General features: G+C 42.1%; 1 protein-coding gene across 1 annotated transcript in view; it reads right to left on the bottom strand.

Annotated features, from left to right (window-relative positions):
• Positions 1-15322: 15322 nt before the first annotated feature.
• LOC143514206 (antigen WC1.1-like) overlaps positions 15323-23895 on the bottom strand; it is a 22276-nt gene continuing 13703 nt past the window's right edge. The window contains exons 13-21 of the mRNA XM_077005124.1: positions 23814-23876; positions 23648-23713; positions 23468-23545; positions 22479-22541; positions 21569-21640; positions 21198-21260; positions 21053-21115; positions 20829-20891; positions 15323-15525 (exon numbers count right to left, since the gene is read on the bottom strand). Of these exons, the coding sequence (XP_076861239.1) occupies positions 15410-15525; positions 20829-20891; positions 21053-21115; positions 21198-21260; positions 21569-21640; positions 22479-22541; positions 23468-23545; positions 23648-23713; positions 23814-23876 (647 nt within the window). The 3' untranslated portion in view covers positions 15323-15409. The remainder of the gene's footprint in view (positions 15526-20828; positions 20892-21052; positions 21116-21197; positions 21261-21568; positions 21641-22478; positions 22542-23467; positions 23546-23647; positions 23714-23813; positions 23877-23895) is intronic.

Consider the following 23895-nt stretch of genomic DNA (forward strand, 5'->3'; position numbering starts at 1 on the left):
CACTTATCAAGAAATGCTTGCACTCATATGATTGTATGCAGAATTCCTAACAACTTTGTAATTACATGTGCTTTGCAAAAATGTACCACTTTTTCACTATTATCAAATATATATAACTTGCCATTTTCATACTAGTCCTAGCATTTTAACTCCATCACCTTAAATCACACCTTGTAATACTCAGCAGACTCTGAAATGCTAAGATTAGCGAAAAAATCCTAAGTTTTTGACAAATTAATATTTTTCATATGCATCACAATGCTACCATCATAACACATCAAATTCCCAGTTCAATAACTACGCCATAGTATGTCTGATTGTTATGGAAATTGAAATCCACATTCACATGACCATTGTGGTGCGATGTGCCAATTTTGAGCCAAATCCGTCCACAAACAGCTCTACAGTGAATATTTTCATTTTCCATACAAAGCAGTGGAGGGAGGCATACACAGCTGCTAAGCCACACACGCACGTGCCTTTCTCACACACTCTGCCCCCCCCCTCCTCCACTCCCCTCACACTCCCCCTTGCTTCCAACACTTTACAACCCATGGGCTCTACCTCCCCCCCCTCTCTTTCACATGCACTTACAAAAACACAGGCCTCTGTAGCTTTCACACTGCCCTTGCCATACCTACCCATTTCTCTATGAGTAACCCAGATACAAACACACAAACTGACGTTTAGCTTCTGTTTTTGAAAACACACTCTCTCTCTCTCTCTCTCTCTCTCACACACACACACACCTACTTATAGGTTTAACATACACACTGCCCTAGCCATGTATACCCATTACTCTTTGACTAAAACACACACACACACACACACACACACACACACACACACACACACACACACAGATATTTAACTTTTTTCTCCATACACATTCACACACAGGACTACAATTATGCTTCATATACACAGTTCTCTAGCCATTTCCAACACACTAACTGATGTTTAGCTTATTTTTGTCATCCAAAGACACACTAAGATAATCTCAGCAAGTGATTTAGATCTATTATCTGAATTGTTTTGCCATTACAATGTTTTGTGACCTTTTGGGCCTTGGTGACTCATAAGCCAGTTAAATGGACACTGATACTTCAGAGCACGCTACATGTATTCAAATCCAAGGTTAATTATTTACTCTAAACAATGCTTATACAGGCCCAATTATGTATAGACACATGCAGGCCTTCCTATACTGTTCACATAGATGCAGCCCTAGCCAGATGTGCTATTTCTGTGTCTCCTTTTCTGACACAAGCAGATGTCAGTCATGTCAGTCCAGTCATGTCAGACATAAGTCGTGTCAGTCATATCAGTCATGTCATGCCAGTCATGTCACTCATATCAGTCATGTCATTACAGTCATGCTAGTCATGTCAGTCATTCCAGTCATGCCAGTTGTCAGTCATATCAGTCATGTTATTTTTGTTCATCATGCCAGTGAAGTCATTCCAGTCATATCAGTTATGTCAGTCATACCAGTCATGTCAGTCATGTTATGGCAGGCTTTGCAGACTACGTTCATACTTTGAATACACGGACAGTCATGTTAGGCGTGCAAGGTGTGCAAGGAGTGAATTAACAAAGCATAGTCTCTGGCTCCCTGAATCTCTCTCTGTCGGTAATATACAGTCCCAATCATGTATAGACACATGCAGGCCTTCCTATATTGTTCACATAGATGCAGCCCTAGCCAGATGTGCTATTTCTGTGTCTCCCTTTCTGACACACGCAGATGTCATCACACACTATCTGTAGAGCACACACTGGCCAAACCCAAACAGCTTCTTTTCACTTTTATTTTCCAATATCTTTCACACTGTAGGGCCTAGAAACAAAATTCTACTTCTGTTGCATTCCTTGGATCAAGCCAAGATGTACTGCTTAAATCAAAAAACACACAAACACACATACACACAAAGCTAATCACAGCATGTGATTTACTTCTGATCTGAATCATTTTGCCAATTTTTTGGGCTTTTTTGCCTTTTTCGTGTGTGAACCCGCAATTGCCGCTTGCGGCTATATTTAGGGTTCACACACATAGTGTGGGAACCCTATTGTAATTGCTCGAGTTTTTCTTCTTATTATTATTATTTTTCAGGCTGTAAAACGCATACTGCAGCCTAGACCGTAAGGCCCAGAAACACCAAACTTGGCAGACAGATGCACCAGAGGTGCAATGAGGGAAACCCAGACAATGACCCACATTGGCCTGATGGTGGCGCTATAGCGCAGCATTTTGCGTTTTGGTCCATATCTCCTACACCGTAGGTCCTAGAAACGAAATTCCACTTCTGATGGATTCCTTGGCTCAAACCAAACAAAAAAGCCTCAAGGACCCTTTAGCTCCGCCCACTTAGATTTCGAGTTAATTTGCATAATGTGCAAAATCACACACATCTTTGAGCGCGAACTAGTCCCTGGATTTTTCACATACATGCACATATGTGGTATCAAAACGTTCAGAAGAGTCTGAACTTTAAAATGTATCCAACAAAAATGCTAATTTCTTCACTACCTAGTCAGTATAAGCCAATCAAATGAGGGGGCGTAAATTCAATAGTAAATTTTGCGCATATGGAGCTCTAACTTAAGAAAACTTGCATGTAATGAGATGGCACTTCACAGACAGCTTCCCTGTGAGGGTCTGGGGCAGCTTGCAGAGGTTGCCATACCTCACCTGCTAGGGGGCGCTATAACATGCAAAAATTTGCCCCATGCACTCAGATTGGCCGATCCACATGAAACTTGGCAGACATCATCTATGGGCCTCTGGGAACCAGGTCCTAAAGCAGACATGCCATACTTCCAAAATGGCTGACGTAATCGGCCAATTAGTGATCGGCACGCGTTTGACAGGCTTACCATTGGTCGATCTGCACGAAACCTCTTGGGTGTGGACAAGTGCACGCCCCCTATGACATAATCCAGCCGGGTGTCGATTGGCCACTGGGGGGCGCTATTGCAAAAAAAGCAAGTGTATCCCCTACATAATTCCACTTGGGAACATGCAATTGGACTCTTTTGATTCCTTGCAGTAGTGCGAACAACTTTCCCATTACATGTCCTATTAAAAAATGCACAGTTTATTTACAGTTAATAATAGTTTGAAATCATCACTTTTCATACTCCTCCTAGGATTTTCATACTATCATGTCAAGCAAAGTCTTATAATACTCTACAGAGTGTGAAATCAAAAAACAATCCAAAGATTTTGGATTTGAGGACACTTATACCTGCTAAATATTTTTTTAATGGACAGCATCGATACATATAATATTCATATTCTTAAAGCTCTTTCATATTTTATCCAATTCTGACCAAAATGCACAGGCCCATTCAGAATCCCATCCTCAACAAATTTGTCAAGTTTCATCTAAATCGGTTATCGTATGGCTCTACAGTGCAGTATTATATACAATGCATAAAAATGCATGTAAAGTCCCTCTGTCACCTTCTCCTTCTCACACGCACGCAAGCTGAAACTCACACTCTCAGTCTCTCTCACACTCTCACCCACATTCCCCCTCCCATCTCTGTGCCCTAAGTAAACATTGCTCTGGCTACCTAGATCTCTCTGTGTCTATTAACCAGGCACACACACATACAGGCGCAAGCAGGCCTTCCTATAGCATTCACAATGACACTTCCCTAGCCATACCCACCCATATCTCAGTGACTAACACATGCTCATACAAACTGATATTTGGCTTCTTTTTTGTCTCTCTATATGTATGTATAGTTTCTATGTATACTTATGTATGTATGTATTAGTATATGTTGTCATAGTTTGAGTACATACACTACCACACACACACACACACACACACACACACACTTCTACCTAAATGTATGTATAGTTTGTATGCATATCTGTCCAGTCATAACAGTCATGTCAGTCCAGTCATGTCAGTCATTTCAGTCCAGTCATATCAGTCATGTCAGTCCAGTCATGTCAGACATAAGTCATGTCAGTCATATCAGTCATGTCATTACAGTCATGCCAGTCATGTCACTCATTCCAGTTATGTCAGTCATATCAGTCATATTACTTTTGTTCATCATGCCAGTGATGTCATTTCAGTCATGCCAGTCATATCAGTTATGTCAGTCATGCCAGTCATGCCAGTCATGCCAGTCATGTCAGTCATGTAATGCCAGGCTTTGCAGACTACATTCATACTTTGAATACACGGGCAGTCATGTTAGGCGTGCAAGGTGTGCAAGGAGTGAATTAACAAAGCATAGTCTCTGGCACCCTCAATCTCTCTCTGTCTGTAATATACAGGCCCAATCATGTATAGACAAATGCAGGCCTTCCTATATTGTTCACATAGATGCAGCCCTAGCCAGATGTGCTATTTCTGTGTCTCCCTTTCTGACACACGCAGATGTCATCACACTCTATCTGTAGAGCACACACTGGCCAAACCCAAACAGCTTCTTTTCACTTTTATTTTCCAATATCTTTCACACTGTAGGGCCTAGAAACAAAATACTACTTCTATTGTATTCCTTGGCTCAAGTCTTATTTTTCTTATTCTTTTGCCCATTTTTTGACATAAAATGCATCGTGCAGCCTAGACCGTAATGCCTAGAAAACCCAATCTTGGCAAAAAGGTTCAGTTACCTCCAAGGACCAGATTCCCATACAGGGACCCCAAATTGGCCTGATGGTGGCGCTATAGCAGACCATATTGACTTTTTGTCCATATCTCCTACACTGTAGGTACTAGAACCAAAATTCCAGTTCCTATGCATTCCTTGACTAAATTCAATAGGACAATTAATATACAACCATTAAGCTCCGCCCACTTAGATTTCGAGTTAATTTGCATAATGTGCAAAATCACACACATCTTTGAGCGCGAACTAGTCCCTGGATTTTTCACATACGTGCACATATGTGGTATCAAAACGTTCAGAAGAGTCTGAACTTTAAAATGTATCCAACAAAAATGCTAATTTCTTCACTACCTAGTCAGTATAAGCCAATCAAATGAGGGGGCGTAAATTCAATAGTAAATTTTGCACATATGGAACTCTAACTTAAGAAAACTTGCATGTAATGAGATGGCACTTCACAGACAGCTTCCGTGTGAGGGTCTGGGGCAGCTCGCAGTGGTTGCCATACCTCACCTGCTAGGGGGCGCTATAACATGCAAAAATTTGCCCCATGCACTCAGATTGGCCGATCCACATGAAACTTGACAGACATCATCTATGGGCCTCTGGAAACCAGGTCCTAAAGCAGACATGCCATACTTCCAAAATGGCTGACGTAATCGGCCAATCAGTGATCGGCACGCGTTTGACAGGCTTACCATTGGTCGATCTGCACGAAACCTCTTGGGTGTGGACAAGTGCACGCCCCCTATGACATAATCCAGCCGGGTGTCGATTGGCCACTGGGGGGCGCTATTGCAAAAAAAGCAAGTGTATCCCCTACATAATTCCACTTGGGAACATGCAATTGGACTCTTTTGATTCCTTGCAGTAGTGCGAACAATTTTCCCATTACATGTCCTATTAAAAAATGCACAGTTTATTTACAGTTAATAATAGTTTGAAATCATCATTTTTCATACTCCTCCTAGGATTTTCATACTATCATGTCAAGCAAAGTCTTATAATACTCTACAGAGTGTGAAATCAAAAAACAATCCAAAGATTTTGAATTTGAGGACACTTATACCTGCTAAATATTTTTTTAATGGACAGCATCCATACATATAATATTCATATTCTTAAAGCTCTTTCATATTTTACCCAATTCTGACCAAAATGCACAAGCCCATTCAGAATCCCATCCTGAACAAATTTGTCAAGTTTCATCTAAATCGGTTATCGTATGGCTCTACAGTGCAGTATTATATACAATGCATAAGAATGCATGTAAAGTCCCTCTGTCACCTTCTCCTTCTCACACGCACGCAAGCTGAAACTCACACTCTCAGTCTCTCTCACACTCTCACCCACATTCCCCCTCCCATCTCTGTGCCCTAAGTAAACATTGCTCTGGCTACCTAGATCTCTCTGTGTCTATTAACCAGGCACACACACATACAGGCACAAGCAGGCCTTCCTATAGCATTCACAATGACACTTCCCTAGCCATACCCACCCATATCTCAGTGACTAACACATGCTCATACAAACTGATATTTGGCTTCTTTTTTGTCTCTCTCTCTCACACAAACACACAGACACACACACCTTTATACCTATATGTATGTATAGTTTCTATGTATACTTATGTATGTATGTATTAGTATATGTTGTCATAGTTTCAGTACATACACTACCACACACACACACACACACACACACACACACACACACACACACACACACACACACACACTTCTACCTAAATGTATGTATAGTTTGTATGCATATCTGTCCAGTCATAACAGTCATGTCAGTCCAGTCATGTCAGTCATTTCAGTCCAGTCATATCAGTCATGTCAGTCCAGTCATGTCAGACATAAGTCATGTCAGTCATATCAGTCATGTCATTACAGTCATGCCAGTCATGTCACTCATTCCAGTTATGTCAGTCATATCAGTCATATTACTTTTGTTCATCATGCCAGTGATGTCATTTCAGTCATATCAGTTATGTCAGTCATGCCAGTCATGTCAGTCATGTAATGCCAGGCTTTGCAGACTACATTCATACTTTGAATACACGGGCAGTCATGTTAGGCGTGCAAGGTGTGCAAGGAGTGAATTAACAAAGCATAGTCTCTGGCACCCTCAATCTCTCTCTGTCTGTAATATACAGGCCCAATCATGTATAGACACAATATAGGCCTTCCTATATTGTTCACATAGATGCAGCCCTAGCCAGATGTGCTATTTCTGTGTCTCCCTTTCTGACACACGCAGATGTCATCACACACTATCTGTAGAGCACACACTGGCCAAACCCAAACAGCTTCTTTTCACTTTTAGGTCTAAAGGACCTTTTGGGCTTCCTTTTGCCTATTGAGGCCAAAATATGCCTATTTGTGTGTGAACCCGCCAATCGCCGCTTGCGGCTATATTTATTATTATAATTACCACCACTCCTCTAAGTGTCCCAGAGCCAAGCTCTCTAGCTGCTGTCAGCTTGTCCAGTTTTAGCTATCCAAATACCTCACCGTTTCACTCTTGACATTTCCACCTCACACACTCGCTTTACTTACCCCGATGTATGTGTGCTATTTATAACTACTCCATCCAAGTCTCTTTTAAAATGCAGTTTACACTTCACCCCACGGCATGCATTCCCTTTTTTAGCCTTAAAAACTAATATCCAGTGTCAAGGGTAACTCGCGCGTTTTAAACTCCATGTCGTCAGTTTTTATCTATTCGTCCGATTCCTGTTTTTACATTAATTCCTGGATAACTTAGTGGGCATTACCGAGTTTAACTCATACGGTGGCTGTGGTGTATCTTCCTGAATATCTGCTGTGTAGACCCCGCTCATTCTAGTTGGTTATGAACAACCCCCAGCAAACAGTATTTGTACATGTGTCACAGAGCTAAATCTTCTCAGCGTTTGATAATTTTGCGAGTTAAACGTGTGCACTTTAGCCAGTTGGTCTATTTTGCGGCGATGTAACAATTCTCGGTTAAGAGGCGGAGGCAAATACACGAATGAAATTTTACTTTTTGCTTGCTCGTCTGCTTGTCTAGGCACACTGTCCTCACGCGACAGGCTGAGGCATTTCTCAAGACGTTCAACTAAGATTGATTACTTAGTTACTAAATACAGAGGAGGGACAAAACCCATACTGTGTACAAACAATCCTGATTTCAATACTAAATGACATAACCTAGCGTTAAGATATAAGAAATTATGAGGAAATTAAATACACCCACTTACAATCAAAACTAGAACACCTCAGACAAAGCACATACTATGCTATTTGTTAAAAAAAAACCGATGACTTATAGCCAATATATATATGGGATACAGAGAAACAACTCATTAACAGGACAAACCCAGCAACCATTTAAAGTATAAAAAAGACCGTCAGCATAGCGAACCCAACTTATTCAACACAATAAACGACACACGAGCTTATTAACAACCGGACTTGTTTTATGATCCCTAAAATATAGTTTTAGACTATGGGTTGGCCTGAAACATATTCAACACTCAAACAATGACAATATATGAACCTACAAAGTATAGTCTGAGACTAGGGGAGGGTGCAAAATTGAGAAATTTAACTCGGAAGTAAAACACAAGTAATCTCAGGACGAGAAAATATCCACGCACGATCACTAGGCTTTACCGACGAGACACAAGGAGAACTTATATACAATATGCAAACAATGCATGGAACTGAAACGGATGTATTAGGCTTAATTATACAAAATGACCCACAGCACGCCTTGCAAATGAACACTCAACGTAATCGCCAAAGACACAAGCTACAGCTGATACTAAATATATGCGGGACCAAACCAAAGGGGAAACCTGAATAAATTAAATACGAATGAGGGAGGAGTCACATATTACATACGAGACTCTAATGTTTTATAATTAATTACATCTGAGGACACACGATTCTGTGTTGGTCACCCATACTGTCGCATAACAGCCAGCCCTTCAAATATCACACTGCTTATGATTTTCTTCCATAGTATAAATCACTTTACTAGTCACATTCATCTGTTCCACTAAGGTATTCCATACCCTTAAAACTAACATTATATTCTACTTAAAACCATTTATAAAACTTGCATTTTCCTCACCAGTTACATACGTTGATGAAAACAGATACTCACCCGGAAGTTCTAAATATAGAACGAGAGTTCTGTTCTGACACCGTGAGGTTTTACCATCCTCAATCAATTCAGGTGCATTATCCGGCTTTTTGCTTTATCGAAATAATATTAATTTATGGACTCCTCAAAGATCCAAAGGTTAATATCAATACCTAGCTAGCAAGACTCGAACTTGCGTAGGTCTCGTTCCTCTCGTCAAAAGAACGGATCGGCCGCCACACCACGGAATAAACCTTAAAAATAAAAACTTGTTAGTTTTCATTATTACACAAAAACTTGTTAGCTTTTATTTGCCGGTAGGGACTTGACCCTATAATCACCCTTAGGGACTAAAAACCCTTTTCCAATGGGACTCTAACCCATTTCCATAGTTACATATACTTTTACTGGATTTAATTTAGAATCATCAAAGTACTGTCAGTTCACCACAATTTAGTTGCAATTCAAATTTTACAGATTTGTTTTAACAGGTTCTGCTTTACCACTATTGTTGTGCCGGCACGGTCAAACTGTCAGTCATTAGATGAAAAGAAAAAAAAGTTCCAAATTATTTTGCAATCACGTCGGGGTCACCAAAAATGTTGCGCTTTAACCTTTTCTTACCTTAGCGCAGCGTGTTCATTGATTGATTGCAAAAGAAAACATTACCAGTCTTGTCTTTAGCCTTTTATTAAAAAATACACATAGGCCTATATTAATTTTAATACAGAGATCTCTGGAGAGCTCACATTACCTAATCATGTCACCCCATGTGCAGCTCTGAAGCTGTCTGCTCTCTTCACCATTATATATGCTTTCCTCTAAACATAGGAGCTGCAATACATTCAACCTACAGCTGTCACTATTCTGGAAGCGAGGTCTTACTACCTGGCCTCACCACATAAGGTCACAGTGAGCCTCCTCTTACACATCCCATTTTAGCCTACTGCAAACGCATGGAGTATTGGAAGTGGCACACAAGCGCTTAGACCGTCATTCTAGCAACTTGATCCTTAATATAATGTAAGCAAAACATATATATGATTAATATTAGAGATTTGATTAATACTTTATGACTATTCAAAATATATAAATTATGATAAGCTGTTGATTCAATACTGTAATGTAAACAAACTATGAAGGGATTAAGATGACAATCACAACAAAACAACATAGTAAGTATTGGATAGGAATAGGAATTTGCAAGACAAGCTTCTATATTTGCATCTTAAGAGACACTTGCCATTAATAATATGGATCCCAAACAAAAAAGTGGTGCCTCAAAAAGAAAAGCAAAAAAGATTAAGGAAGCAAATCAGGCAGGTTTCCTGAAAAGCGTACCTTTGATCTCAAACTTCTTTGAGAAACCGCTGGATATGAGTGAGACAAGTATTGCTAATGTTAGCAGTGATCAGAGTTCTAGCAATGAAGATGTGATCACCACTGGCTTAGTGTCACCTGTCAGTGACTATGTACCTTTGCAGACCCAGTCAGGTGCAGAGCAGGAATGCCAGCCCTGCCAGGCTACCACAGACCAGCAGCAGAAAGACCATGAAAGGAAAGTTGCAGATGTGTCAGACCCACAATCAGACCAGCCAGCTGCATCGTGTGAGTGTCGTTTTTCAAATGCGGAGGGCAAGGACCCCAACTCCTGGTGTGAAATGGTCAACGACCCTGCTTTATGGCCCTGCACCATTACCGACCAAGCCAAGTCGATTCTTGTTAGTAGAGGAGAAACTGCATTTCAAAAAAGAAGTGCTAAGTACCCAGCCTCAGTCAGGGATAGAGGAATTGGGGGTACCAGTAGGAGCTTTACAAATTCTGGAAAACATTCTGGAAACATTCAGAGCAGATTGGTGAGCATGAGGGGAGTGTGGAGCATAGGGCTTGCATGCTAGCATTATATAATCGCTCCAGAGGCACAGCAACAATTGATTCTGATATTGTCAAACAAATTGATGCAGAAAGACAATACTGGTGGGAAGTTTTGAAAAGAGTTGTTGCAGTCATCCAGTTTTTGGGGGAGAGGGGACTTGCTTTCAGTGGAGATGATGAGCTATTAGGATCAGCCCACAATGGTAATTTTTTGGGCATCATAGAACTCTTAGCCAAATTTGACCCATTCCTAGCTGAGCACCTCCAAAGGTTTGGAGGTAAGGGAAAAGGTTCTGTGTCCTACTTATCATCAACAGTGTGTGAAGAATTTATCCATTTGATGGGACAGAGAACAAAGCAGGCAATTGTTAATGAGATCAAAGAATCAAAATACTTCTCTGTTATAGTTGACTCCACTCCAGACCTTGCTCATGTGGACCAACTTACTTTTATTTTCAGGTTTGTTAATAATGACGGACATGTAGTTGAGAGTTTTTTAGCTTTTGAGCCTATTGAAAACCATAGTGGGGACAGTTTGGCAGAGTGTGTCGTTGCTATGGTGGAGAATCTGGGCCTAGACTAATCCAACTGTAGAGGTCAGTCATATGATAATGCAAATAACATGTCGGGAAAGTACAATGGCAGGCATGTCAAACATCCGGCCCGCGGGCCGGACCCGGCCCGTTGGATGATTTAATACGGCCCGGCATAAATTTCTGAGTATGTCAAAAAAAGAAGCGAGTCTCTAGCTCATTTCTATCAAAAGTTGTGATTTTTAAAAAATGAATACAAATCAAATGCTCTCTCTGGTCGCTAAAGGGCAGTAAATGACAGCATGCAGCACTGACACGAGTTAAGGGAATAGAGATGTTTATAAAACCTAAATGTAGAACATGTTTGAAAGAACGGTGCACCGCAATCCAAGGAGTAAGATTATGGAATGATCTGAAAGATGATGTTAAAAGGGCCAAATCACTGTACATGTTTAAGATATTGATAAAGGCTCGACTTTAAAAAAAATATGAAATAATATGAACTGTATACATAAGATTTGTCATTCTAGAATGATCTGATGCTTTTTGTTTTGTTTTTGTTGACTGAAGATTATTGTGTTTGAGTTTATATTTGCGGAAAAAGGGGCAGACATTATAAGATTTTCTCTTCTTTCTGCCACCTTTCATTTCATTTTATTTGTGTTTTCTTTTATGTACATAGAATCATTTGTCTTTTAAGAAATGAATAAAGTTTGAAACTACAAACTAACTACAAACTACAATTCCGTGTCCGTTTGGGGAAAAGCCAGTGTGGGTGTGTCACTGGGCTTCTCTCGGAGCACAGTGTACGCACTCTCCGTGGGGTCGTCTTGAACTCGGCGCGCTTTGCCGTCAGTCGGTGTAGTGGTGCCGCTATCTGTGCGAAGCCTCGCACGAAACGATGGTAGTAGGAAGCTAGTCCGAAAAAACTCTGCAGCTCGCTGACGGTGCGTGGGGAGCAGGTGCTGGCCCTTAGCAGGGTGGCTGGCCTCCCCTGCAGGGCTAGGTGGGGCACCTGGGCCCGGTGCCTGGGACCACCCGACCCCGTGCTGGGGGTGTGTGTATGTGTATAGGGAGGTGTGTAGGTGTATATAAGGGGTTGTGTGTTTGTATGTAGGAGTGTCTATATGGGGGTGAATGTATATATGAGGTTGATTGTATGTGTGAGGTGTGACAGAAATTATTGATTAGATCATGTTTAGTTATTATAAGAGATCATTATGAACTTTATGATTTAGTACATGTCATTCTGATTAAGCAGAAGGACTACAATAATGAAGTAGTGTGTTTCAGTGTAACCATGTTTAGTTCATATTATGCATGTGTGCTATACTGTGACCCAGGTCAAGGGGTGTGCAAAGGGTAAGAGCACTCTGTTAACTGGTAGTCACTAGGCTACTTGGGTCATTTAGCTTTCTCTTTTTTCTGCGTTCAACTGATACATCAGTTGCTTCCGCGAACTCTAGGAAAGTCCATATTAGGAGATACACCCATGTGAGACAAAGTAGCCTGCTGGGCGCCTATGTTTTGGAACATGCTGTGCTAAAGATAATCTGCTTGTTAGAACTGCTGAATTGTGTTTGAGATTGTATATATAAGCAAAGGGGACTGCCCCACTTGCCTTCAGAGTTTGAATGAGACTCTCATGTATGTGTCTGTGTTGTGTCTGTCTTTGTCCTATTTATATATATTTATATTTTTGTAATAAATTAATCATTTAACCACGTCTAAGTCCTCATCCATTTCCAGAAAATTTCCACGACAGAGAATAGCTGGGCTCTAGTTCTGGGCTGGGGGCTGTCGTGGCCGGTCCTCTCCCGGCTGCTCCCCTGTGGTTACTGCTCCCCTCCAGAGGTGGGGCGCCTTGGGTTTTCGGGGCCTGGCCCTCTGTCTTTTCCCTTTTACATTTACATTTACATTTACATTTATGGCATTTAGCAGACACTCTTATCCAGAGCGACTTACAAAAGTGGAAAAGTTAATTTTCTCTCCCCCTCTTTTCTATATCTTCTCATGGTCCACCTAACCCCAATTATTGTTATCACTATTGCACTATATTATACAGAATTGTTATCATCTGATCTGTACATAAAACAAATTGTCCTCCAAAGATGGGGGGGATGGAGGTGGGCCACAAAAAAAAAAAAAACACAGTTTGCACATTGTTCAACTCGTCCTCGAACGTGGCTCCGTGTACCAGTACATCGTCCAGGTAAACAATGCAGCGGTCTCTCAGGGCATCAGCCAGTACACGCTCCATGAGATGCTCAAAGGTAGAGGGAGCATTACAGAGGCCGAACGGCATGACTGTTGTTGTGGTTTTCATTTTAATCCCTTCATAGTTTGTTTACATTACAGTATTGAATCAACAGCTTATCATAATTTATATGCCTCAGGACTCTGTTGTTCTATCAATACAGCCTACGCCAGACAGCGTCACTGTTTTTCTCCCCACCTTTAGCGTTCTTGCTTTTGTATCCAGTATAGCTCCGACTGCAGTAGGGTAATCCAGGCTGAGGATACAGGGCTCGCTGACGGGTGCTAACCAGAAGTCCTGTGGCCACACCTGGCCAGCCAGACTCACCTCTAGCCGTTTCTTGCCCCACATCTCTACTCGGCGCCTGTAATAGTCAGCAGGTATGCATCGGTCAACTGCCATCCCTCGTCAGGGAGTATACCGGGGCGCAGTAGTGAGACAGTATTGGGCAGCCCCGTCGTTGTTTCCCGCCGGCTCGGGTTATCGGCAATGGGCGGATCTATGTCCCCGCTTCTTGCATCGCCAGCAAACAATCCGTGCGTCTATCAGCCTGCTGGCCTGTTGGTCTAACGTCTTCCATGGCGAAACATTGGGCCGCTTTCTTCGTTCTGTGTTCACTCAAGATCAATTCTACTCTTTGATCTCTCTGCTCAGTGACTCCGCTGTCGCTAGCTGTACTTGACACCTCAGCTCGTCTGTTGCGAGTGCGTTCATGAAGTAGTCCAGTGATAGTTCCTCGTGAGCTGGGAATGTAGGGTACGCTTGGTGGACCATAGTGCTGATCTCAGCTGCCAGCACGCCTATGCGCTCTCCTCATAAACGCCGTCGTGCTGGGAGCCGTTTCTTGATGCTCACGGGGGCTTGTACCTGTCCGAAGCGCCGTTGGAGTGCTCTCACCAGCGCTTCTAGGTCGCCGTATTGTACTGCTGGCACATCCAGTAGTGTTTGCAAGGCTTTTCCTTCTAGGGCCAGGCAGAGCTGTCGCACCGTCTCTGCCGTCGTCCATTTGCTACTCCGCGTAACTGCACGTGGTATGGTTCCCACCCCCTCGCCATCATAGCGTGGGATCCGTATCGTTACGGCTCGGCCGTCGTCTCAACCGGTGGCAGCCTCTCTCTCGCGGCATAGCCCTGCCGTGTTGCTTGCTGTGCCATCGTCGTCATCAGCATAGTTGGCAGCCTTTCTCCCGCGACAGTTTATTGTCGTGCTTGCGCCGTCAGGAGGCCCAGTTTGTCCATCTTCCTTCTTTGTCTGCTTCTCTTGCCGTCAAACTGTAAGGTCCTGGACTTCATCCAGCAGTTGCTGGTACTCGCAGTCTGGACAATCCCACTTCAGACACCAATGTAGCGGCGTTGTGTCAGGAAGATAGGAATGAGACATGACAGCAATGTGTACTGCAATGGTGTTTTATTAACAGAATGCTAATAACAACAAGTGGCAAAACCACACTGACTCTAAGGGGAAAAGGGAGGGGGGAACACCAACACGCATACAACACATATCCAGGGAGACAGGGGAAACTCACCAAGGAGCCTGCTGGGAGGCCTGTAGGCTCCACCCCTCACCACTGCCCATTGGTAGACATTACAATATGATTTGTGTAACAATGCAGGTGCGAGACAGTTTGCCGCCGATGGCTTCACTTAAGATGTTATATTTTAAAGGCGAATACGCCACACATAGGACTTGAATTGAAACAACGACGAACATACACACACACAAACAAACAAACAAGTACAACAGAATAGCCCGAGGGAGGAGTCGGGAGGAACGTGACAATTACAAGATTATTTGAATAAATTAAGACGTAAAATACTTGTCAGATAATTTTATTGAAAATTGATTTTGTAGTACAAGTCAAGAAAAAAATGGTGCGCAAAGTACTGTTGGAGGTATTTTAAAAATAGCTGAAAGCGAAATGAAACAATGGTAGAGTAATAGGTAGAAAAAAGACAAATATTAGACATCATTTTTTGAGTTTGAAGAAGTTCAAATGTAATTTCCTAAAGAAAGGCTTTGGGCGTGGTCTCTCAGTCACATGATTCATCTCTTTCTCAGGCTCCTCCTTTATGTCCTCATAGTCTGTAAAAAGAGGACATTGAAACATTTCTTTAAAATATTACAACATCCTGACATAAATATAGTAAGATATTGTATTACACATATTCAAACAGCATCCAAAATAAATAACTAATTAATGATTAATAGGTTAAAAAGGATCAGTGTTTAAACTAGGACTACCAGCATTTTCATTCCACACTTTTTCTACCTGGCCTCCTGCAGGGGGCAGTGCTGGGGACATTTGCATCCCATTAGGCCATCCTTTGTTATGTAAATGCCGCCACTTTTAGGTAGACGGGGAGATGGGTGATGGTGTGAACTATGTGGATTCATTAACTCGGATGTGTGGTGTATTTGCATGCACTGTGTTCGGAACTGTTTAAGCAGACCACGAAAGAACACAACGGCAGATTAGAAAAAACCAAAAAGGAACTTTACTGCTAACACACGACCCACATCTAGGTCTCGAGCAAGGTTTTCGAGCCAGCACAGCCAGACAGTCCAATCACTCTTTTTACATATGGTTAGACTCAACCAATCAGAACTCAACATAATAAAAGTATTTTGTCTGTGTTGGAACACCACAGGATGGAGAAGAAAAAACCCTGGCCTCCCCTTGGGGAGATTGTATGTGGGTGTATATATGTGTGTAGATGTATATATGTGTGTAGGTGTATGTGTGGGTACATATATAAGTGTGTTGCACATATGGGATGAAAGTTTGTGGGTGTATGTGTGTGAGGGTGAATATATGGGAGGAATGTGTGTGGGTGTATGTGTGTGAGGGTGAATATATGGGAGGAATGTGTGTGGGTGTATGTGTTTGTGAAGGTGTATCCGTGTATGTGGGTGTATATGTGTTTGGGTGAATATGGATGTCCAATGTTGTATGAATGGTATGGCTGAACAGACTACTCTCTGCGGTGGAGGTCTGGGCTTGGATGCAGTGGCGGCGTGTGGTGTCTCCCTGGTCTCCCCGGGTCGACCAGTGGCCCGGGGCTTTGCCCACGTTTGTCCCAGCACCTGTCCCCTCAATTTTAACTGTACCACAGTATCACGCACTACCATACATTCATATACACCAACACCTACACACAACCCCGGTGGGGCGGGCATGCAGGGGTCACTGGGAAGTGCGGCCCTTGGACTCCACTGCTCCTGGAGGGGCCGCGGGCGGGTGGGATTCCCTGGTCTTTCTCTGCCTGCCTCTGGGGAAATGTTGTCGCAACTTTCTACCCTTGCTAGTAAATATATTCCATACATTTATCCTATGTTGCACTTATATAAACACACACACTCACACATACATCACAGTCATTTGTGCTGTATGTCTTAGGTACACTTTCTGCTCTTCTTTTAGTAGCAGCAGTTGGTGAACCATTGCAGTGGTCATTTGAGCTGTGTCTTTTTCTGACCTTGTCTTTTCCCTTTTTACTTTCTCTCCCCCTCTTTCCTCTCCTCCTCTTTTCTTTCCTGTCTTGTATGGTCCACCTAACCCTAATTATTTTTATCACTATTGTATTATCACTATATCACTGTTATACAGAATTGTTTTCTTTTGATCCTTACATAAAAATAAAGTTGTCCTCCAAAGATGGGGGGTGTTGTGTTTTTGGAAGAGACACACTGCAAAAAGTACCATCCTGATAAGTTAAAATTGCTCAAGAATTATTATACTAACACAGGATAAGATGGTGAAATATCCTATGCCACTCCCATACTCCTCACAAGGCCCTACCACCCATCTTCTCTCCAACAACCATAACCGTGCATGTTATTAACCAACCAACCACTATTAGAACACTGCAACATCTACGAACTGATACTGGCTCGGCAAGGATCCAGAAGCACAGCGTACTATGTTCATGGTCCATTGCTTCAACTGCCAAGTATTCAGATCACCACATCAACCTGGCCTGACCTTCAAACAAAGCAACAACGACACATCCTAAACACACACCAGTTGTTTGAGCAGAACAAAACAACAGCTACAATCTGATACTGGCTCGGCAAGGATCCAGAATCACAGCGTACTATGTTCATGGTCACTTGCCTCAACTGCCAAGTACTCAGACCACAACACCACCCTGGACAGACCTTCACGCAAAGTAACAGCGACGCCCACAACCACTTGCAAGCTCTTCACTGGGGTCATCAGGTGGGCACCTCCCTTCGTTGGTGTTTCATTGATTTGAGCCCACAACACCTCAAGGAGGCTCAACGGTGAGGGCTGGCGTCCCAGCCTCACCCCCCTCAAAGCTTGCTGTTCAACCACCTTTTATGTTACTCATTTCCCCTTCCCAACGTCTCACCCATAAGACCAGTCAAGCCACCTTTATGGGACATGACCCCACGTAGTCTGTGCCCTCTTAATCCACAGCCATTGGCTAGATCTTTCAGCTACCACCGACAGCTCCTTCACAGCTGATCTTAACTTTCTCCCTCTAAGGCAGAATTGCGTTAACAACGATGTCATAGATTTAGCCACAAAACCCCTAGCACCTACTTCTACTGGTCTTATGTGCGCCTGCCATCCGCGTTCTCGCACATTGGCCACCAAGTCAGCGTATTTCAACTTTTTCCTCTCAAATGCTTCATCAACCGCATCTTCAAACGGAACCGTTAATTCGATAAAGTAAACAATCCGTTTACTTTCCGAGTACAACACCATATCGGGCCTCAGTGAAGTTACTGCTATGCACTCCGGAACCTGTAGTTTTCTCCCTATATCTACTAGAAGTTTCCAATCTCGTGCTTCACCCCACCTGCCAACATTAACGGCACAATCGCGTTCTCCTGCACATTGACCCTCCCTCACAAACCTACTTGCGTACCGATTACCAACACTAGTCAATGCATTAACCTCTAAGCACTTCTTATCAAATAAACACGCTAGCACACTTAGAACTTGATTATGCCTCCATGTATATCGCCGCTGTGACAAACTAACATGGCATGCGGACAAAATGTGCTTTAGCGAGCCAACTCCCGTGCACAACTTACATTTAGGATCTTCACCTACTCACTGTGCGAGGTTTTGAGGAGTTGGAAGGACGTCATATGTTGATCCAAGTAGAAACTTGATGCGCCCCACGTCCATCGCCCAAATTTCCTGTCAGGTGAGCCGCCTATTTTCTACCCTCTGCCAACGAAGCCATTGGCCTTGTTTTGCCTGAGACGCTGCTACTGCACGTCGAGCATCTTCTTCCTGTTCCCTTATAAAACTCACTACCATTCGCCTTCTCTCTGGTGACGTGGCCTTATTAAATGTTTTCCATGAGTCACCTGATCCAAAGCCCGCTTTTCCACATTGGACATAGCCTACTATATCGCGCAACACTAACGCGCTTTCGGCCGCTTGCGCCGCTACCCGTGGATTCCACTTCCTCCCTCCTTAGCCACTGATGCTGCTGTTCTTACGACATTATCCTTAGATCCTAATAGAATCACCTCTCGACTCACCCTCGCACATTTAAATTCCTCAACTAGGCTAGTCATAGGTAGTTCTAGTATGCCTTTTCCATATAATGCTACACTACTTAAACAACGTGGCAAACATACCATTTCCTTATTGTTTTATTCAAAATCCTTTCCAACCTCTCAACCTATGTGATAGGTACCTCATAAATTGTCAGTGGCCATCTAATACGAGGAAGCAAGCCAAACTGGATACACCATAATTTTAATTTTCCTGGTAACAGCGACTTCTCTATACTATTAATTGCCTGCACCAATTCTCTCTTTAAGATCGCCACCTGCTCCTTATCATTTAATGCTGCACTATACCATCTGCCCAAACTTTTAACTGGCTTCTCCTGTACCGATGGTATACACTCACCTTCCATACAAAAGCTCTCCTGCACCAACTTGCCTTTAACTATTGATATACTTCTAGATTTATTAGGCTTTACCTTCATCCTAGCCCACCTAAGATTTCCCTGTATTTTTTCCAATAACCGCCGAGTGCAAGGTACTGTCATTGTTAATGTTGTCATGTCATCCAAGTATGCCCTAATTGGAGGTAGCCGTAACCCATCTCGCAGTCTTTCACCGCCTACCACCCACTTTGAGGCCCTAATTATCACCTCCATGGCCATAGTAAATGCCAAAGGCGAAATGGTGCATCCAGCCATTATACCCATTTCCAACCTTTGCCATTCTGTAACAAATTCTCCTGTATTAAAACATAACTGAATATCCTCAAAGTATGCCTTAACCAGCCTAGTAATATTTGCTGGCACCTGAAAATATTCAAACGCCTTCCATATTAGGCTATGCGGCACGGACCCAAAAGCATTAGCTAGGTCTAAAAACACCACATGTAACTCCCTACCCTCTCTCTTCGCTGCCTGGATCTGACTCCAGATCATACTACTATGTTCCAAACAACCTGCAAAACCAGGAAGCCCTGCCTTTTGTACTGAGGTGTCAATTAATTTATTTACTTTTAGGTACTCTACTAATCTCCTTGCTATTACACTAAAGAAGATTTTACCCTCTACATTAAGAAACTGCTCTATCTCCTTGGAATCCTTTTCTTTTGGAATCAGGATGCCCACTGCTCTCCTCCACTCTTTTGGGATAGTCCCTTTTTTCCATATTATGCCCATCATTCTCCACAAAAACTTCAGGACATCAGGTGCATTCTTATACACTCGATACGTCACACCGTTAGGCCCTGGCGCAGATCCAGCCTTTGCATGGCGAACCACGTTTTGCACCTCCTTCCACTTTAGGAGGCTGACATCCATGCAGCCCCCTATTGTGCCCACTGGTGGAATGTCTGCTGGGAGCTCCAACTCCTTGTCCTTATCCTTATCGCTATACATACATTCAAAGTACTCTTCTAATACCTTTCTTTCCACATTTAGTCTACCAGACTTCTCTTTGCTAAATAAAGTCTTTACAAACCCAAAAGGATTTCTGAAGAAGGCTGCCCTAGCATGTTCCTTCTTCCTTCTCCTTAACACCTCTGCCCTCCTTAATGAAGTTAATGCACATTGAATAAGATGGATAAAGAATAAAATGTAGTTTATTGTGGATTATGACCACCTGTTCTGTTTTAATTTAAACAGACAGACGTGTGTGGTAGTGGATTACAGGATAGTTTCAACCACCTCCACATGTATAAATATGGGAGCACTTGTTCTATAAGTGAATGAATGATTGAATGAACAACTTTTCCATCTCATGCCATAGTTGACATGACCATGTTTTCAGTGTGCTGTCTGTGTTCTTGATGTGACACATTGACTCCACCCTCTCCACCCACATACAGGTGGAGTGTAGTGGAGAACAAAACAAGGGCAAAACAAGACACTCACCATCTACATCTCCTACATCCTGTCCAGCAGAGATGACATCATCACTGTCCTCTGGAGTGTCCACTACAACAACAGACAAAGATAAATTATCATCTATAAACAACTTTTGGTGTGGTCACTACACCAACAGGGTAGGACATGATACTAATATCATTAAAAGATGTGTTACATCACACAACATATTGAAATTTATTTGAAATAAGTGGTGCTATTAAAAATCGTACTTGCTATAATGTCTGGGTTTAGTCCATTGATAATGACATCATCATAGTTCTCTGTCATCACCTCTGTCAACATATAGAGGAAAACACCTTTACATTAGCATGTACTTAATTTGTGATGTACAATTTTGTACATTACACGTCATACCTGTGACATCAACAGAGTTCTGATCAGCAGTAATGACATCATCATAATTCTCATATCCATCATCTACACCAAAACACAAAGATGTAGCAGAACACACACGTTACTGAGCTGACAGCTCTTAAAGGAGAGAAAAACTCAGGCATACAGGCATCATTACAATCACAGAACATTTAATGATTCTCCTTTCACGTTCCAGAATTTATGTGTTTATTTTTATTATTTTTAATTTATGATTTTAGTAGTGATTAATTCAGCATAAAAGTGCTCTCCAAAAAATTCACATTTGATTACAAACAAACCAATGTACAGTTAGATGTAGTAAGATAATTTCATGTTCTTTCTAGCAGACAATGGTTAATACAGAACCTCACCTGCTACAGGGTTGTGTCCAGCAGTGATGACATCATCATAGTTCTCTGGTGTGTCCTCTGTTGTCATGTCACCTAAGTTCAGTAAAAGTAGACTGTCTTTACCAACAGTCATCTTTTCAGCTCTTTAAAAAATCTTTGCTGCCTTTGCAGTTTCATTGGCAAATTGCCAGATTCACGTACAGCTCTACATCAGTGTAGTTCTTGTATTTGACTGTGTGTTTACTCTCATTTCAGTGATACAAACTATAATGCTTGAACACAACTAACTGTTCTCCACAAAATAAGCACACAACTTCACATTTGACTTCAGTAGAAGGCCAATAGTTGTTAAAAACTCTGCATTCTGCATCAATCTTTCCTTTTTTACCATTAGCAGACATATTTAAGAGCTAAGAGCTCATTTCTTGAAAGCTATCCCACAGATTCACAGCAACATTTGAGTAAAGGTGCACAAGCAAACTGACCGGACAGACGCAAATTTAAAAACAAAACATTTGCCTTCCAAATAAAAGCAGTGGTCCACAGTCACAGACTTTTCTGGAATAAGACAATAAACTAATTTCTCACTCAAAAAACAAACCACTGTGATGTGAGAGTGATGTAGTAATTCAAAATATCTTTGAGGTCTTTTTCAAACTACAGTATTTGAATATGGGGGAGAGCACATCTGTAAAACCTTTTCTGTTGTACAGATGAATTAAAGGTTTAACCAGACAGACACAACATGAAAAGGAAACGACCACATACATATTCCATGTTGTACAAAATGTTATATGTATTGTAACCAGAATATTGTACCTGTGCTTCTGTTGGGTGAATTTAAAAAATCATTTGATATTATTATGTATCTGTCATTAAAATGTTTCTATACAGGATCCAGTCTGACACCCACACACAGGGGTCCTGTTACCTGAGAGAAGCTCCTCCTCCACATCTTCATATCCTGAATGCTGGACTTCAGAAAGGACACTTCCTGTTAGAGGAGAGCAGAACAGTCATGTGACAGGAACAGAACACCAAATCAACCACAAACCTCTGACTCACGTGATCATAGTCAACTGGGTTGGTTACAGGAAACTAGAAGTAATAACACTGCAACCAGCAGATGGCAGTATAACACAGCACACACAAGCAGACACACACCCTGAGAAGTATGTACACACAATAACATACACAAAACACACCATGTCTCTATCTCTCTCATTGTCTCAAGTGCAAAAACCCATTTTACTATCCCTATTGTTAAACACACACACACACACACACACACACACACACACACACACACACACACACACACACACACACACACACACACACACACATGCATGAATGTATACTCTCTCCCTTTCGCTGATTCACTTTCCCCCACACATAAAGTGCACACACACACCAACACAATTATTGGTGACATACATAATACATTTGGGATTACTGCTTTCAAGACTGATTAAAGATGATTAAAGATTATATGGTAGGGTGACCAAACATCCGTGTTTCCTGGGACATGTCTGTATTTCACATCCTGTCCCGGGCGTCCTGGGATTTTTGTTAAGTGATGAAATGTCCTGGTTTTTAAATTACCTTCATTGGACCATTAAAATTTTAATTTACAGGCGTAATCCCTGAGCTGCGTCAGTGAGGGCAGCCCTGTTCTTAATCAGAATGTAGACAGCGTGCAGCGTGACTGTCAGTACGCAAGCAGCACGCAACACCCCCCCCCCCACTTCAAGGTGTCCTGGTTTTCCCAAATTAAACTATGGTCACCCTATTATATGGATACATACACACACACATAAAATTCATACATGCTCATCAAACCTCTACATAGTTTAGTTGTAATAACAATATTTAATTCCATATTTCTTGTAATTGTCAGTCCCCAAAACAGAACCACACCTTCTACAATATCAGAGTTGTGTCCAGCGGTGATGACATCATCATAGTTCTCTGGTGTGTCCTCTGTTGTCATGTCACCTAAGTTCAATAAAAGCAGACTGTCTTCACCAACAGAACAGTCCTCCTCTCATAGTGTGTTAAGGATGTAGAATTACATGATCAGTTCATAAAGGAACCCACTTATTAGAGCCCCAGTAGTGGTGACATCATCATAATACTCAGCCTGGTCCACAATCACCGACCTTTCTGGAATGAGATGATAAACTTTAATGATAAACATTAATATCTCAACTTTGATGTGAGAGTGATGTAGTAATTTGACGCCCACACACGGGGGCCCTGTTACCTGAGAGAAGCTCCTCCTCCACATCCTCATATCCTGAATGCTGGACTTCAGAAAGGACACTTCCTGTTAGAGGAGAGCAGAA

The sequence above is a fragment of the Brachyhypopomus gauderio genome, chromosome 5 (genome assembly GCF_052324685.1).
Source record: "Brachyhypopomus gauderio isolate BG-103 chromosome 5, BGAUD_0.2, whole genome shotgun sequence".
Classification (NCBI taxonomy): Eukaryota; Metazoa; Chordata; class Actinopteri; order Gymnotiformes; family Hypopomidae; genus Brachyhypopomus; species Brachyhypopomus gauderio.